Source organism: Eptatretus burgeri, chromosome 11 (genome assembly GCF_056783735.1).
Source record: "Eptatretus burgeri isolate ZD-2024b chromosome 11, Ebu_testis_v1, whole genome shotgun sequence".
In the NCBI taxonomy this organism is placed as follows: Eukaryota; Metazoa; Chordata; class Myxini; order Myxiniformes; family Myxinidae; genus Eptatretus; species Eptatretus burgeri.
In genome coordinates, this window is record NC_140971.1 from 75,683,959 (window position 1) to 75,703,211 (window position 19,253).

Below are 19,253 nucleotides of genomic sequence, written 5' to 3' on the forward strand. Positions count from 1 at the left end.
TCGGTGATAAAATTTTTTTAATTTCATTCATTTTAAATTCAGGCTGCAACAACAAAATGTGACAAAAGTTGAGGGGTGTGAATAGTTTCTGAAGGCATTGTATCTCCTTTCATCCTCCATTGTTAACTTCAATTTACTACATTTATCCAACCCTCCCGCCTCTGCTGATGTGCATGTCCATAAACAGAAATCATCCTCGCCTCCCTCTATATAGTAAACTTAGTGCTTTCAGAATGCTCGACCAGGGAAGCAACCATCAGCATGCTCAGCTTTGGCACTGTGGGTCATTGCTTGGGGACCACAGACGCCCTCTGCTGCTGACTTAGTAAAATAATCCAAAATTATAATTCAAGCCAATATACAGTATGTATATATATATATATATATATATATATATATATATATATATATATATATATATATATACATATATATATATATATATACATATATATATATATATATATATATATATATATATATATTTGTTTTTAAAATATAATATATATATATATATATATATATATATGGATATATAAATATATATATATATTACATATGCAAAATAGGGGAATGGGAGTATTGAGAAAAGATGAGATGGAAGAAAGGGGAGAAGAGGTTGGAAAATAATGCAAGTGAAAAGGTATGGAAAGCAACTTGTGGAATATATATGGGAAAATGTCAAAAATTCCACAATTCCAAAAAGTGCATCGATGACCCTTTTCAGAGTTATACAATGCCTTATGACCAATTTGTGATAACCAATGCCTGATGAACAATGCATTATTAACAATGCATTATTAACAAATCATTATGAGCAATGCCTGATGAAAAATGCATTACGAACAATGCCTGATGAACAATGCATACGAAGCAAAGCCTAATAAACAAAGCATAATGAACAAATCATTATGAGCAATGCCTCATGAACAATTCCTTATGAACTATGATTGATGAATAATGTTTGACGAACAATGCATTATGAATAATTCATGATGAACAACACCTGGTGAGCAATGCCTCATGAATTATGCTTGATGAACAATGTTTGATGAACAATGCCTTATGAATAATGTCTGATGAACAATGCATTTTGAACAATGCCTGATTAACAATGCCTAATGAACAGTGCTTGATGAACAATGCCTTATGAATAATGGCTGATGAACAATGCCTGAAGAGTAATGCATTATGAACAATGCCTGATGAACAACGCCTGATGAACAATGCACGATGAACAATGCACGATGAACAACACCTAATGAACAGTGCCTGATGAACAACACCTAATGAACAGTGCCTGATGAACAGTCTTATGAATAATGGCTGACAAACAATGCCTGACAAAAAATTCATTTTAACCAATGGCTGATGAACAATGCATTAAAAACAATGCCTTAAGAACTCTCCATTCATCCATTTGGACCATGCTCTGTGCAAAGCGTTGGTGCTGCTTTAGCAGTTTCCTTGGCTATTGGGTACAATCCTGGATGGGTCACCACTCCAACACAGTTACCAACAAGCTGGCATTCATTTTGCCAACCTCCAAAGGATGACAGGCAGAGTCAACCCCACCTGGTATTAATTCAACAGCCAAGGGGGATTTGAACTCAGGATCCTGGGATCCCAAGCCACCACCCTAACCATTAAGCCAACACCAGGCATTTTATGAACTATGCTTCATGAATAATGTTTGATGAACAATGCATTAAGAACAATGCCTCATGAACAATGCCTTATGAATAATGCTTGAAGAATAATGCATTATGAACAAGAAAAAGAGCAATCAGAGATTGCAGACTCTCACCAGGACTTCTTTTGAGTGGTGTAATTTTATAGGTTTCAAGATAAATCCAATATGACTGCCAAAACATGTGACCTATGATATCAGATGTGTGAAACTTTTGTTTCTCAAAAGCGGTCATACTTGTAAAGTTTCACCTCAATTTGTTCAGCCACTTCAGAGAAGAAGATTTTTGAAGGTTTTTATTTTTTTTTAATCATGGCTGCCGAATCACGTGACCGATGATGTATTGAATATTTTTCTGTGAACCCTTTTACCCCTATATGACACTCAAAAATTTTCATACTGATCAGATGTGGCGTTCTACATATGCAATTATGACGTCATAACGAAGGCAGCGACAACCTCATAAAAAATCACACCCATTTCCCATGAGGAGTACTTGCTATGTGCCAAATTTCAATTTTTTTCCTTGGTGCAGTTTCAGGGATACAGAGGTCCAAAGTTTTTCTATTTTTCCAATGTGGCTGCCACACCACGTGAACTATGAGGTCATAATTATCATTAAAACATTCTACATGAGTTGTTGCAATAATGGTGAAAATTTCAATACCCTCTCCTTCAGTGAGGGTAACAATGCCTGATGAACAATGCCTGTTGAACAATGCCTGATGAGAAATGCCTAATGACGTATGCTTGATGAATAATGTCATGAAAAATGCCGGGTGAACAATGCTTGATGAACAATATCCTATGAACACTGTCTTATGCATCTCAAGGAGATGGGGATGAGCCAGGCATCTGCTTGGGGGATGGCCAAATGGAGGTCCCTGGTGTCCCTGGAGTGGAAAGTGGATGCAGCGATGAGCTGCTCCGGCGCAGACTCCCACACCTGACATGACTGCCTTATGAGCAATGGATTATGAATAGTGCCTCATAAACAATGCCGGTGAACAATGCTTGATGAGTCATTGTTGATGAGTAATCGCTTATGAACTACCTGATGAACAAAGTCCAAATGACAATGCCTAATGAGCAATGCCTTGGGAACTATGCCTTATGAACAATGCCTGATAAACAATGCTGGTGAACTATGTTTGATGAGTAATGGTTGATAAGTAATGCATGATGAACAATGCTTTATGAACTATGCTTGATGAGTAATTCCTTATTAACTGCCTGATGTACAACATCTTCATTACAATGCCTGATAAACAACGTCCTAATGACAATGTTTTATGAATAATGCCTAATGAACAATGCTTCATTAACTATGCTTGATGAATAATGTTTGATGAACAATTCCTGATGAACAATGCCTGATGAATAATGTATGATCACAAACCAAATTAGGTCTTAGATATTAGTCAGGTGGCGTCTCAGTGAAACTCACAAGATGTATCAATGTGTTCAACAATGGGTTTGGAAAGTGCACCCAGCCTGTGTTCGGATATTTTTTCATGCTCAGGTTAACCAGCACTCCTTCCAGAGAATCATCAATTTTTGACTACAGTATTTGGAATACACTCTCAGCCTCCTTACCTCCTCCTCCTACAACCACACCCTCATCATCCATTCCCTTCACTACAATTATCAAAGGCAAATTTGTCATAAACGTTCTTTTTTTTTCACTTCAACCCTTTACATCCCCTCGAGATGTTGATCACTTTTGAGTTGTAGTGAAGCAAACGAGTGTTGACACGTTTCCTCCAGTAATGAGCTTTAAAGCATTTACACATGCACTAGCACGTCAAAGTGGTGAGATGACGTCACGCCCGTGGAACATGACATCACACCAATGGCAAATGGGGGGAAAATATGTTCTCAGTAAATCATGGGAGAAGGTTAGGGTTAAATTTTCTCTTCCTACGATTTAAAAAGAAGACATTAGGGCACAGTAAATGCAGCATATGGGACTTGAACACGGGATCCCAGCATCATGAGCCATATGGTAGCAACAGATCAACTTAAAACATCACCTGAAAAGTTGTGAAACGCCCCATTAATGTTCTGTGATAGAATGTCCCCTTGTTTGGAATCGGGGCAAATGAAAGTCAAACTTCTCCTTTAAATGCTCTCAAAATATCCCCCTGCCCCAAACTCTCTCCTCTTTAGTTAACATGACTACAGTTACCTGACGCACCTGTAATTTGGTATTATCCCGAAGGTTCTGTGAAACTCTACACAGCTTGTCCGTGGCCAAACGCTGCGCCATGGCACCATCGCAGAGGTGTGTCTGCCAGTCATTCCGCTCGACCGAGGACATTTGTAAGATCCGTTTGTCCATTCTGGGACAGGCACCTTACGAGCTCAGGCCTCGAGTTGGACGTCAGGGGTCGGGGGTGAGGAATGGATGGAGATCCTTCAAGCCTTGGTCCAAGATAACTTTGGAGGCAATAACCCTGTCAAAAAATCACATGATTATTGCTCCTAGTATATATGGTACACTATCCATATTGTCCACCTCCACCATATTCAGCAATAATTGTTGTTAATCACCAAACAGCAATGTTGTCCATATGAGGAAAAATTTGAGGATTGACTTAAATATTTTCTCACCACACCAGATGTCATAAACATTTTTTTCAGAGACCGCCTCAACCCGCTTAATGTCTATGTCGATATTACCCTGATGGAGAACACTTATTAAGGAATAACTAGAATTACACGAAGGATCTACACTTCTGGTTCAAGTTTTTGAGGTGACGGTTGGTTCTCTCAGGGGTCTCTGCCGACTTTCTCAAAGATAAGTTTCCGGTCATTGTTTGTCGCGTTTTGACTTTAGTTTGTTTCCTCCATGCTTACTGTTTGTTCCTAGTTTGGTTTTGTTTCAAAATTTGTTGTTGTTGTTGTTGTTGTTCTTCTTCTTCTTCTTCGTCTCCTTCAAAAGACTTTTACATTCGTGTCTAAAATGGTGTTTCATCCCGTGTCTCAAAAGTCCCACTATTACAACGCTTCTTTTCTCCATTGTCTTAATTCTCCTTTATTAAATTCCTCACGACGTAATGTCTTTAATCGCATCTCTGACTCAAAAAAAATTTAAATCCCAGTTTGCAATACATGTTCGTGTTCCATCAATCTTCCATTTTTTCCAGTGTCAGTGCCAATTCACTCCACCTCCTTACATCTACTGTACCTCCTCCTCACCCCTCACCTGTTATCCCCTCTCCTTACCACTCCCATCTTGCCCCTCATCCTACCTCTGCTCTTGGTACTTCTTCACTGTCTTCTGCTTCAATATCAGCTCCTCCTCTGTTGTCCCAATGTGTGTGGTGTTCTAACAGCTGTGGGTTACATTCTAACCAAAAAGAGATCTCACTCTCTCAATCAGTATACTCATCACCACAAACATGCTACTTCTTTCCTCTCATCACACCCCAACTCTTCCCAACCCCTCAAATCCTGTACCTCCCCCTGCCTGCTCCCTTCTTCACCATACTACGACCAAGTGTCATCCTTCCCCTCTTCCCACCTCTCCCCGCCCTCTTGCACCTTGGCCGTGCCTGCTCTCATCGTCTCCCCTCCCTCTCAAAGCAACCTTCACACTCTTCCCCCTCCAAGCTTCCCTCTCACCTTTCTCAAAAACTCTGCCCTCACCCTTCTCACTCCAATCTCCCCCCTCATTCCCCCTTCCCAAAGATCTTCCTCCTCCCACATCAACAAAGGCACGTCTTTCCCCCACCCTCTTCCATCTTATCACTCCACCTCCTCAAATCTTCAACTGCCCTCTGCCTTCTCTCTTATTACTCCCCAATGTACCTCAACCAAACAACACCAAGCCTTTTCTCCTCTCATCCGGCCCTCTCCCCTCGCTCTTTTGCAATCCCCCACACTCTTTCAAGAACTCTCCCCCTCCCCTCTCCTGCACCCAAAACCTCCTCCCCTCCCTCTTCCTTAACAGTGTGGACCTCAAACATCCGCGACCTTCGCTCAACATTGACAGATATTTCCATACAGGTTGCCACTGACAAACCAGACATAATTTGTTTAACAGAAACTTTCCTCCCTCAAGACGTGTCTGACTCCCGAGTATCTCTCCCTGGTTACTCCCTCCTCCGGTATGACAGACCTGAGCATCGTCCTGGTGGAGGAGTTGCTCTCTTCATAAAACTCTATTCCTCACTCTCCATGCACTGCCCTCTCTTCGCCAAATCCCCAGGGAATACCTCTAGCTATGGCTTCCCCTCCACTCCCACCTCATGTGTGTGTGTATATATATATATATATATATATATATATATATATATATATATATATATATATATATATATATATATATATATATATATATATATATATATATATATATATATATATATATATATATATATGTGTGTGCTGTGCCATCCACCAAACAGCGATGACTCCATTTACACCTCATTGTCCAAAAACATGGACCAACTTCTGTCTTCTCATCCAAACTCTCTTCCTCATATGTGTTGATTTCAACTGTCATCATGCCAGTTGGCTGGGTGTGGGTACCTCTCTCACCTGCCATGGCACTTCAGCAAAAGACTTCTGTGACTCATTGGGACTGACTCAATCGGTCAACTTCCAGACCAGGATCTCAACCAACGGTACTCCATCTCTTCTGGATCTGATTTTGACCAATTTCCCAGAAAATATATGCTCTTCGGTTCATCTGACCACATGCTTATCAAAGTAAACATCTCTGTTGCTGTTGTTAAAGAACCACCTCAGTGCCGTCGAGTCTGGCATTTCACTCAGGCCGACTGGCAGGGACGTCAAGCAGCCATCAAACTTCTCGACTGGTCTCCCATCTCGACTTCCTCCAACATCAACTCGTTCTGAGAATTATTTCGTAGAAACTTGCTCTCTCTCATGCACAGATTTATCCCATCTCATCTTCAGTTGTCCTACCCTTACTCCCGTCCATGGTACACTGAAGCTTGTGGTAAGGCAGTTGTCCTGAAACAACTTGCCTTCACCTCATGGAAAGCACATCCAACTGAGGGCAATCTCAGTTCCTTCCACAAAGCTCGGAAGAAGAACAAGTGTGTGTCTACCCTCAGGAGAGCCAGGAAACATCTTTCTCATCTCAAGTCTGAACATTCAAACCTGTCTCCCTCCTCCAAATACTGGTGGCATCTAGTTAAGTCTGTTTCTGGTGTATGTTCCCCCTCCACCCCCTGCCCCGCCCGCCCCTCTTACCTCAAATGGCTGCACAGCTCACACTGAATGTGAAAAGGCTGAATGCCTCAACTCGGTGTTTGCTTCTAACAGTGAGTCCTCAACTCGGTGAGTCCCAAACCCATCGCTTTCTGTACACACCTTACCCAGTCATACCCAGCTGTTCCTGGACTCTGTGTCCTTTTCTCCTGAGAAGATGGGGAGCTTGCTGTCAAACATCGACTCAAATTCTGCAACCGGTCCAGACGGCATCAGCCCACATGTTCTAAAAACCTGCTCCTCTGCTCTTGCTCACCCTCTCTCTGTTCTAATCACCCTGTCATTTGCTCAAGGTTATCTGCCATCTGCTTGGAAATCAGCAAACATTACCACTCTGAGTAAAAAAGGTGCAATAACAGAACCTTGAAACAACAGACCAATCAACCTTCTCCCAATCATTGGCAAGGTTATGGAATCCATCATCGTTTTCGACATTAATTCAGTCCTCTTGTCCAATGGCTTGATATCCGATCATCAATTTGTATTTAGACCAGGTCACTCTACCCTGGATATGCTGTTTCTGCTTTCCCAACAATGGATGGAGGTCCTCAATGCCAGACATGAAATCAGAGCCATCTCCTAAGACATATCACGTGCCTTCAATATGGTCTAGCACCCTGCCCACCTCACCAAACTCTCTTCCTACGGTATCCAAGGTCATCTCCACTCAAGGCTTGCAGACTTCCTCTCCTATCACAACCAACGTGTGGCCCTTAATGGAGTTCTCTCATCCTCTCTTCCTGTCCAGGCTGCAGTTCCTCAAGGTAATGTTCTTGGCCCTGTTCCTTTTCTGCTTTTCATCATGCTGTGGTTTTCTGGTTTTCATGACGTTTTATCTCCCGGCTTCACGCTGTGGAAACCAAAGCATTTAGGATCATTGGTATCTCCCGTGATAACACTGAGTCTTTGGGTCTCTCATTGCAAGCAGGTCGGTGGTTTTTCTGTCTTCTACCATCTTCTCTCCGGCCTCGCCCCCCTGCTCCGTTTGCGATATCCCCCACCCCCATCCCCATATTTCCGCTGGGCTCTCCAAGGTCCGCCAGCAACCCCCTTCTGGTAAAACTACCAAAATCACGAATCACTGCTCACCTTCACTCTTTCATTACCCTTTTTTCCCGCCTTTGGAATAAACTCCCACACTCTGTTCAATCCCACTCTTCCCTCCAGGGCTTCAAAACAGCTGTTCACCACCACCTCTTCTCTTCCCCCATTCAAAACCTTGAACTTTTCAACACTCGCTAATCCACTCCAAACCCACCTCCTTCAAAATTCCCTGCTTTCCTTCCTGAAAGTCCATGTGGTGTAAGGACCTGAAAGTCCCTGTAGTGTCCATCTTGTTTACCCTGTGTACCTCACCCCATCCCTCTCCCTTCCACAGATCTCATGTCTTTGTTCCCAACTTTTTTCCTTCCCTCTCCCACCCCTCTTGTCTCCTGCTCCCCTTGTTGTACATTCTGCGTGTTAGCTCTCCTTCCAGCCTCGACATTGTAAAATAAGTAAAAATAAAATCTTCTGATCCCCCAGGAGTCATTTCCACAACAATACGTTTCAAAAAATGTGACACATGATATTCCACCCGATGTAAAGGTGTGTTCCGGTGCAGGTACTGCAGGTGCAGCTGATTGACTTGCTTGTCCGTGATGCTGGTGTAACGGTAATTTTATGGTGCAAACATTTATTACTTCATGTTCAAGTTATTTAGATATCGATTCAGTCGATATCGACAGTAACCCCAGGAAAAAACAAACAAACAGGGAACTGCGTACGTAATAAATGGATTGAACGCAGCGGATCAGTGGGTCCACAACTCGTCAATCTCGCGTTACACAGACGTGTTGGGCCTCGTTCGATTCGGGGAGTGTCGGTTTAATAGCGAACGCAGTGAGTTTCATACTTAACGCGTACACGTGAGAGAATAGGAAACAACAACAACACAATCGCCCTGGCTATTGGGAATCCGTGTCATCAGCTATCACCTTTTGCTTCCGGTTGTTGTTAAACGCTGTGCGGTGTATAAACACGATTGGGTTTTATTTCTATCTTGTGAATATTACTTAACGCATGCACATGAGAGAATAGGAAACAACAAAAAGCAACACAATACCCTGGCAATTGTGAATCCGTGTCGTTGGCTATGACCCTTTTGCTTCCATTTTTATTTTGTTTCTGGTTTTTTTTGTTTCCGGTTTTTGTCATGGGGAATGATGCATGCCGGGAGATCATGACCGGAAGTGTTTATTTATTTATTCAATAATTTTTTTTTCCCCAAAGTTAATTTTATACTTCCGAAAGTGATTTTTTCATGACAGGAAGTGTTTATTTTGTATTTAACATTACCGGGAGTGATTTTGAAACTTTCCGGAACTTATATTTTCTTTTATTCTTGACAATAAGTGATTGTTTATTTATTCAATATTTTTTTTCCCAAAGTTAATTTTAATAAAGATATCTCCCGCATCATCAAAAAATAATTTTTAATCGTGATTTACATTATTTGATCGCTGATCCCGAATCCAGGCCGAAGTAACCGGAAATTGCGTCAAAATCATCAGCTGTGCGGCGCTTACATGTACCACGGTATAGTTGGCAAGTATAATGTTGTGAACAAGTTTTATGTAAAGTCAGAAGCGAATGTAAGTGTGGTGTATGGTCATTGAGTGCTGAGGGGTGTGGCGTACTTATGATGATAGTCACATGGGTAGCGGGTTCATATATCCTTACCCGCTGGAGGCTCGGAGTAGTGTACATCCGGGCACGCAATAAACAGAGTTACGACTACGCCCACACTCTCTCCGTGTCTCACTGCACCCCGGACATTACAGTTGTTGACGAGGATGTTTCGAATCACCGCTCATGGCAGAGTGCATGTTTTCGTCGGCAATGACTGAGTTGTTGACGGAGCAATTGGATTGCCAGGCGCACACGGCGCCGGGAAAATCATCGCAGCTGGCGTGGTATGAGTTCGATCACCTGGCAAGGAGCCCGAGGGAGCGCATCGCGAGTTTCGCCGCGCGGGTGAAACATCGGGCCGTCGCCTGCAAATTTACGTCGAGTGAACGGCAGGCCAGGCTCAAAGATCGGTTTATTTCTGGATTGCAAGACTCGGAAATGGTTTCGGCGATACTACGGCTGAGGTACGAGGACATTACGTTCAATTCAGCAGTCAAAACGGCATCGGCCGTCGAACAGACTCTGAGAGATGTCCGAACCATTGCCGGCCAGAGCCTCACAGGTGGTCCGGAGGTCCACGTGGCGTGGGACAACCCCGATGACCCAGGGCAAGACCTGCAACCTGTGCGAGGCCACCCCGACGACCTGGAGCGAGACCTGCAACCTATACGAGGTTTTGTACATGACGTACGCTTTTACGTCCCGGGGCAAGACCTGCAACCTGCACGAGGCAACCCAGACGACTCGAAGCAGAACCTGCAGCTGAGGATGAGCCTGTTTTCAATTGGTCCGACGGTGACAAGACCAATGACTGTGGAGATCGAGGTGAACAAGAAACCGATCGTTTTCCAAATTGATACCGGAGCCGCGGTGTCAATCATTGGCGAACAGACCGCTCGTAGACTCAACGGTTTCAACCTTATCAGGTCTAACCTCACGCTGTACACGTACACCAGCGAAGCGATTACGACAGTTGGAATGGCAGACGTATCTGTGACCTACCAAGGTCAAAGAGCCATGCTCTCGCTGTTTGTGGTACGATAGGAGGGGCCGGCGCTCCTGGGCCGAGACTGGCTGACTCGCATCAGGCTAGACTGGACGATGCCAGCCATTCACCTTGGGCAACCCGTGCCGAGCCGACTAGAGAATCAGTTGGAGGAGGTTTTTCAAAGGCATCAAGATTTGTTTAACAAGCTTGAACAACTCGAGGATGTGCAGGCAAAGCTTTTGAGGAAGGAGGGTGGGGTGCCTCCCTTGAATCCCGCGTGCGAGGTCCTGCTGTGGGCAGGGGTCGCGCGGATGCAGAGTTAGTGTCTGTTCCTTGCTTCCTACAACTACGATATACAGTTCTGGAGGAACGGGGGGCATGCCGACTGCGATGGTCTCTCGCGCTTGCCTTGTGCGGAGGGCCGCGGGAAGCGTGCCGATTGTGACGGTCCCTCGCGCTTGCCTTGCGCGGAGGGTCCAGCTTCGTCTGAATCAGCCGGCCAGGTTGATGTTTTTGCATTGAGCCAGGTCCAGGGTGGGCCGGTCACCACCAAGCAGGTCGCGGTGGAGTCGGCTCATGATACAGTACTCGCTCGTGTCGTTCAGGCGATTCCAACGGGGGATTGGAGCAGAGTACTCGCCCATGTCGTTCAGGCGATTTCAATGGGGGATTGGAGCGATCTGCCTTCGACGGTGGGATCGGCTCGTTGTCCGGCGCACGCTCGTGTCGTGCAGGCGATCGTTCAACACGTGATCGCCTCGAGCACGGTCTGCATGGTCGAGGAGCCAACGCAGAAGAGGAGGCGACAAGGGTTCATCTCTACGCCTTCAGTCGTCCATCCCACAACCGAACTATGGTTGTTCGCAAAATTGTTGTGGTGGCCGGGGTTGAGTAGAGACATTGAACGAGTGATTAAGCATTGTGCCGCTGGGCAGACGAATGCTGATAATCCGCGCGTGAGTGGAATGTGTTTGATTGTGATTGATGCGTTCTCTGGGTGGCCAGGGCATGTGGTTTTGCTGAGTGCATCGACGGGCATTACTGTAACGAGGCTGCGGACGAGCGTTCGTAATAAAGGCATACCCGATAACCTGCGTTCTGTTAATGGTCCGCAGTTCCTCGCAGATGTGGTAAATGATCTTGTGCATCGCGACGGTGTTCAACACCTTAAACGGTTTGTTCAAATGTTGTGCCATCCTGCAACAAACGAGCAAGCAGAATCGTGTGTTAAAATGCTGTGCCATCCTGCCACAAAAGAGCAGGCAGAATCGTGTGTTAAAATGCTGTGCCATCCTGCCACTAACGAGCAGGCAGAATCGTGTGTTAAAATGCTGTGCCATGCTGCCACTAACGAGCAGGCAGAATCGTGTGTTAAAATGCTGTGCCATGCTGCCACTAACGAGCAGGCAGAATCGTGTGTTAAAATGCTGTGCCATCCTGCCACTAACGAGCAGGCAGAATCGTTTGTTAAAATGCTGTGCCATCCTGCCACTAACGAGCAGGCAGAATCGTGTGTTAAAATGCTGTGCCATCCTGCCACTAACGAGCAGGCAGAATCGTGTGTTAAAATGCTGTGCCATCCTGCCACTAACGAGCAGGCAGAATCGTGTGTTAAAATGCTGTGCCATGCTGCCACTAACGAGCAGGCAGAATCGTTTGTTAAAATGTTGTGTCAGACTGTCACGAACGAGCAGGCAGAATCGTTTGTTGCGATGTGGAAACGTGCTTTGCGTAAAGGGGAGTTTGCATCTGCGCAGACGGTACTTAATGTGTTTTCGGTACCGTGTGGAAATGTGATACATTCAGCCACCGATGACCCTGCCATCTGTCTGTATAGACGTGCATTACAATCTAGATAGACGTGCATTACAGTCTAGACTGGTTTTGCTGCGACCTGGAGGGTCGGTGGTTGGGGCAATGTTGCGCCCGACAGTGGTGCGCATTTTTGATGTGGGACAGCGGGTTATGGAACCTGCAAATTGCCTGGTTCAGATTGATGATGGGGAGGTGTGGAAGCGACACGTGGAACCGGGGCATGTTTGCTGTTCAGCGTCACCCCCTCCTCTGATCTCACCAAAGCCAGACGTGCTGGCGCCCACGGGGCTAGCGGACTCGGGGTGTTTACCTGATTAGGTCCTGTCCGAGGGAGACGAGCAAGCTTGTCAGCCGGGGGCGTTTGATGGTGCAGGGGGAGGTTCGCCTAGGGTGTCACCTCGACCTAGCCAGAAGGCGTGTAAGCATGGGCCGTCTGGTGGTGCTGTCTGCCCAGGGCGGATCAAGTGACGTGGTGCTTGGAGGATTTTGGATGTTGGTGTCCTTTTTTCACCAGTTGCTTTTTGTGTCGTAGTGCCAATGCTTTTGCACAGTGTCATTTTGTCACTAGTTGCTTTTTGTGTCATAGTGCCACTGATTTTTGATCAATATCATGTTGTTGTTTATGCTTGTCATTTTATAATTATAATTGTCATTTTATAATTATAATTTTAGGAGGGAGGAGTGTGGTGTATGGGCATAGAGTGCTGAGGGGCGTGGCGTACTTATGATGATAGTCACGTGGGTAGCGGGTTCATATATCTTTACGCGCCCGCTGGAGGCTCGGAGTAGTGTACATCCGGGCATGCAATAAACAGTTACGACTATGCCCACACTCTCTCCGTGTCTCACTGCACCCCAGACATTACAGTAAGAAGAATTCTACGTTCGCTTCTAGGCTTTGCCTATTCCATATTAGCGAACGCAGTGAGCTTCATACTTAACGCGTGCACATGAGAGAATAGGAAACAACAACAACAACACAATACCCCTGGCTATTTGGAATCCGTGTCATCAGCTATCACCTTTTGCTTCCGGTTGTTGTTAAACGCTGTGCGGTGTATAAACACGATCGGGTTTTATTTCTATCTTGTGAATATTACTTAACGCGTGCACATGAGAGAATAGGAAACAACAAAAACAACACAATGCCCTGGCAATTGTGAATCCATGTCGTTGGCTATGACAATTTTGCTTCCGTTTTTTTTTTGCTTCTGTTTTTTTTTGTTTCCGATTTTTGTCAAGGGGAATGATGCATGCCAGGAGATCATGACCGGAAGTGTTTATTTATTTATTCAATTATTTTTTCCCAAAGTTAATTTTATACTTCCGAAAGTGATTTTTTTTCATGACAGGAAGTGTTTATTTTGTATTTAACATTACCGGGAGTGATTTTGAAACTTTCCGGAACTTAATTTCTTTTATTCTTGACCAGAAGTGATCGTTTATTTATTTATTTATTTATTTATTCAATATTTTTTTTTTCCCAAAGTTAATTTTAATAAAGATATCTCCCGCATCATCAAAAAGTATTTTTTAATCGTGATTTACATTATTTGATCGCTGATCCCGAATCCAGGCCGAAGTAACCGGAAATTGCGTCAAAATCATCAGCTGTGCGGCGCTTACATGTTCCACGGTATAGTTGGCAAGTATACAGTTGTGAACAAGTTTTATGTAAAGTCAGAAGTGAATGTAGGAAGAATTCTACGTTCGCTTCTCGGCTTTGCCTATTCCATATTACCCTGTGGCAGCGAGGTGTGCTCCAAATCGAGTGATTCTTAACAATTATACACGATGTATAGTTATAGTGTTCTAATTAAAAATAGGAGAACTCCAACAACACAAATAATACAAGAAGCCTCTGGTAACGCTCCTGTCGCTTTCTGAAGTGATTTTTGCGCTTCCGTTGCCGTTGAGCTTTCAGAAGCCGCTTCCTATCTCTAATCTGATTGGTTGCCTCGCATCTCAACGGCTCCCAAGGATTTCCTCACATTTAAGCAAACCCTTACTTGAGGATTTGAGGATTTCGTAAGAGTTGTTTATACAACAGCTCTCAAAGAAATACTTCACTGAGGGATCACAGCTCCAGTATTGGTTGTTGTTGTTTTACTTCTCACCACGTGACGTCACCTGACGCCTTCCTGCGCATGCTCCGTTAGATTTTTTGGTGGTCGCTAGACTGACTACGTTATTCTCAGGTTTTCCGTCTGTCTGTATGTATGTAATGGACAGCTCTGGAGGCCAGAGGAGTCAACCGATTTTGATGAAACTTGACTGGTAGGTTCATACCAGGATCTAGTTGTATGCTTTTGAGCACCGTTGCTATGGACACCACCGTTGCCTTGCAACGGGACTTTGAAATTTTTGAAAAATCCGAAAAATATTTTAACATATTTTTTTCGAAAATCAAAAATCGGCTTCCGCGCTTTTATGCGCACTATAATCAACCTCTTTGTCAAAAAATTTCAGCCCGATCCGTCAAAAACTGTATGACTAGTATGCAATGATGTAGCAACTACCTATGTCACTGACCAGCTTGTCGTCGCTATTCATTCATTGGCTCTCTGATTTGCGCAGGCTCGGTGTTATTTTGCGTGAGCTCTCAATAAAGCTCGATCTGTTCAGGAAAACGGCGTGCTATGTGCTATGTGCGATCCGATGGATTGAGAACACGATAAGGTCTCTCAGCTAACTCTCAAGGGGAATGTTTTCTGAAGCATGAGGGAATTTTACGCAACCGAGCGGAACACCTGGACACAGGATGGTTCATGGGGGTTGGGTCAGCTCTGAACCCAAAGGTAACAGACTCACGGAAACGATGGGAGAAGGAATTGTTGAATCGACATTATCCCAAAGCGCAGTGACTTGTATGTAGAATCGTGAACTGTACCACAAAATAGAGAATTATACCGTACAGTAGTGAACTATGAAGTAGTGTCATGAATTATACCGGAGAGTAGTAGTTTGTTGACCGCAGAGTAGTGAACTCTGACGTACTGTCGTGAATTACACCGTACGGGAGCGATTTATATGCGGAGTAGTGAACTATCACAGATTGTTGTGGTGCCGGGTTCGGTAGCCAGGCCGAACGCCAGACGGAGCAGTTAGGCCGTCTCCTACCGAACACCAGAATTGAAAGGTCATCACCCCGGATAACTCCGAAGGTCACGGGTCACTTTAGGACCATGCTCGCCTATTCTTTGACGGCGTGGGGTAGGGTTAATAGCCAAACTTCAATATACCTAAGTACCCACATCGTCAAATTACCGGGGAAGTCACACCCTCGACGGACTCTGTCGAACCGGGTCGCTCTATCGACCTCGGTCCAGTGTAACCGAGCGGAATTACCAGAGTCCGTCGGACCCAATGACAACTTACGGCACCGACGGCCTGACTGTTTCTCAAGCCCGCACCGTGCTGGGTCAATGGGAAAAACGACAGGCAACGAACTGGAACATTTAACAATTGGGGGTTTATTTATAAGGGAGGGGGACACAGAGAGCAGAGTTATCCAAATAAAAGAAATGCAGGCAATGTACAGTGAGCGAAAAGCACTTTACAATTCTACTTAACAGAATGGCGCCACACACACACCCAAAGAAATGGTGGCCACGGCCTGTATTTGGCCCTTCAGCTCGGGAGGGAAGGCGAGCTGAGGGCAGGAGGCTACGCTTGCACCTGTCCGCCTCGTGCAGTCTGCTCATGACGAGCTGGTTCAGAGGGGGACTCGAACCCACACCTCCGTCGCCACACCTAGCACCAGGGAACAGGAACAACGCAACGGACGCCAGCCAGCACGAGAACGGACCAGACGAGATGAGATGAGCACCCGCGGGTAGATGAGAATGCCAGCAGGCAAGACGAGAATGCAAGAAGGCGATGAGGCTTCTTCTCCTTCCAGCAAAGGCAAGCCGAATCAGAGCAACACGCTTATTAATAATTCCACTGGTGGTGCTCTGGGCAAACTTCATGTAATGATTAATCTGCACATGCTTTTTCTCTCCTTCACGATGGCTCGCCACCTTCTCTTATCCTTCCCTCCGCTGTGGGTCGAGAGAACCGCTCTGAGGAACTCGCCTCCGGATTGGGCGAGGGGTTGTCGGGTGACTCGTAGCTACCCCTCATTGGTCGGGCCAAACACTCCATCTGGCTAAGGCGGAGCCAGCCCTGAGGTGATGAGTTAAGATTTGTTGGCATTGTGTGGCTTCAAGATGTAAAAAAAAACAAACTAACTATAAAGAAACTTCGCAGCGCACACATGTAATTCCCGTTAGACAGAAGGACGGGACCCTGACTATAAACACATACTTATCGAATTAACTGAACTGCGGGGGCTGCTGTCTGTTTGTGTGCAAATGGCTTCCAGATTCGTAACAATATTAGTAAACCATACCATAGAGGAGGGAACTATAATGTAGATTCGTGAACTCCACTGCAGAGCTGCTGATGCAGTGCCCTGTTACCAGTATTATACCATTCCTTTTGTGCCATAAAGGCACATGGAGCTGCCAAGGTAGTTTAAATTACCAAGGAGTGCAGTCCTGGACGCAGGTCGCCACTCCGATGCAGGTTACCCCGAAGGGTTATCACCCCAATACATGGCACTCATTTCGCCGACCACGAAGGATGATGACAGACAGTCAACCCACCTGGTAATTAATGGAGAGACAGGGGATCGAACTTAAGAGCCTAAGATATTAATTAATCCAGTCACCTCAACAGCTTAGCTAACACCAAGCTTGGTGAACGACAGTAAAACATAAGACGTAGAATCGTCGAGTGCAGGGACTACACTGATCCGTGTAGTAGTGGGAGTGGACGGAAAACTTTGTTCACGATGAACACGTTGGTTGTTCGTTTCACTTAAAACAAATCTTCATCATTGATGAATACTGTACTTTGCTAATTGGGGATCCAGTGGGATACAAAACGTAAGCCTGGTGGAGGTGTGCGCTCCAGCGAGTGGAGTAATCTAGTTTGTGCTCACGATGGGGACAAGAATTCAAGCCTGTGACAGGTCAAGAATTCAAAATGAGAAGGGAACGCGGACATTTACACGTAAAAGTGAGTTCACCAACAAAGTTAACGGATTACTAGCGCCGTCTGGTTCGGTTAAACTGCTGCTCGTTTCATGTTCCATCATTCTCATGCGATTCGCAGATCTGAATCACTTTGCACGAATGTTTGTCGTCTTGTATTCAGTCAGTCGTGACTGTTTATGTGCTTTAGTCCGAGTGATGTTCCATCGCCATCTGGTGTGGTATTAAAACATTGGACTGCGGTTAAGTTCACAGCTCTGACAGGTGGATAAAGCGAGTTCGTTTACACCTCACCACTCACAAGCCTCTCCATGCATTCAACGAATAACCTTCAACAAGAGTAACCAAGCTTAACAAAAATACAACCGAAATCATGGCCGACAAGGTCACCGATAATTTCCAGGTTAAAAAAAGAAAAACAACACAGAGTCACAGACGGACAACTCGTTCAAAAACACCGACACGAGTTCTCATTCATGGATTAGTTTAGACGGATCAGGTAAACTTGGTCACTCTTTAACATTGCCCGTACCCATTAGCAGACATCGTTCAAACAAGGAGCGACATTCTCTGGAAAAAAGAAAATCTCACCAGGGATCGGTACACATGAGGGCAGCAGGTGCGTAAACTCAACCACACGTACACATTGCACACCGACTAACGACTCGTGAACCAACGGCTGTTTACTGGTTACCATGGCAACGATACATGAATGGAACCGTTAATTTCATGCTCCGGGAGTCTCGGCGATTGGGTGAAACTTGGGTAATGGCTGCAACGCGAACGACAAAGTGACCAACTCTTAATGGCAAAAAAGAATGCACCTGGTCTATTACCATTGTTTTTCTGTGGGGTGCGGACAAAGGCCCATCTATAAAATGCGTAAGCACCATTGGCTGGATTAGGAGGATGAGGATTTTGACACGAGAAAGTCATGGATGGCTAAGAAAAAGGGAAGACAGCTTCTTCTTGTTCTTGTTCTTCTTCTTCGATAAGAGACCGGGAAGAGAGGAGGGAATGGAAGTGAAAAAGGAGGGATGAGACGAGATACAAGGATACAAAAGAGGAAAGGGAAGGAGGGGAGAGGATTCCGTAACAATTGCAGACATTGGAAATATACGGGCCACACTTTCCCATCTTGGTGTTGGTGGACTTAAAACTGGAAAGTGAGCCATACCCTCCCACCCCCTATTGTTCAACCTTTCTCCATCTTATCGAAACAGTAAACACCGATTCAGATTTTCTCCCATCGGGATTCTTTCACTCTTAATCTCCCAGGGAGGAGGTCATTGCACCCTCTCTCCCAGCGAAGTGTGTGGAGGGGGGGGGGTCGAGATGACTGTCCTCTCCATCACTCCAAAAGGGGGTGTGTGTGTATGTGTGTGGGGGGGGGGGTCCGTTGGTCTCGTCATCTCTATCTCTATCTCTATCTATCTTTATCTCTATCTCTATCTCTATCTATCTCTATCTCTATCTATCTCTATCTCTATCTATCTCTATCTATCTCTATCTATCTCTATCTCTATCTATCTCTATCTATCTCTATCTATCTATCTCTATCTATCTATCTCTATCTATCTCTATCTATCTCTATCTCTATCTATCTATCTCTATCTATCTATCTCTATCTATCTATCTCTCTCTATCTATCTATCTCTCTCTATCTATCTATCTATCTCTATCTATCTCTATCTATCTCTATCTATCTCTATCTATCTCTATCTATCTCTATCTCTCTCTCTCTCGCTCCCTCTCTCTCGCTCCCTCTCGCTCCCTCTCGTTCTCTCTCTGTCTCACGTTCTCTCTC

The 19,253-nt window shown here is 44.9% G+C and overlaps 1 protein-coding gene across 2 annotated transcripts in view; it reads right to left on the reverse strand.

The window, feature by feature from the left end:
• TEKT2 (tektin 2) overlaps window positions 1-18,191 on the reverse strand; it is a 52,056-nt gene extending 33,865 nt beyond the window's left edge. Inside the window, exons 1-2 of one of the 2 annotated variants that reach the window (XM_085847043.1) lie at window positions 18,038-18,191; window positions 3,888-4,146 (exon numbers count right to left, since the gene is read on the reverse strand). In XM_085847043.1, the coding sequence (XP_085703169.1) occupies window positions 3,888-4,031 (144 nt within the window). In that variant the 5' untranslated portion in view covers window positions 4,032-4,146; window positions 18,038-18,191. Of the gene's footprint in view, window positions 1-3,887; window positions 4,147-18,037 lie in introns of those variants that run through there. The other variant, XM_085847042.1, reaches the window with a different exon arrangement.
• Between the last annotated feature and the right edge of the window lie 1,062 nt (window positions 18,192-19,253).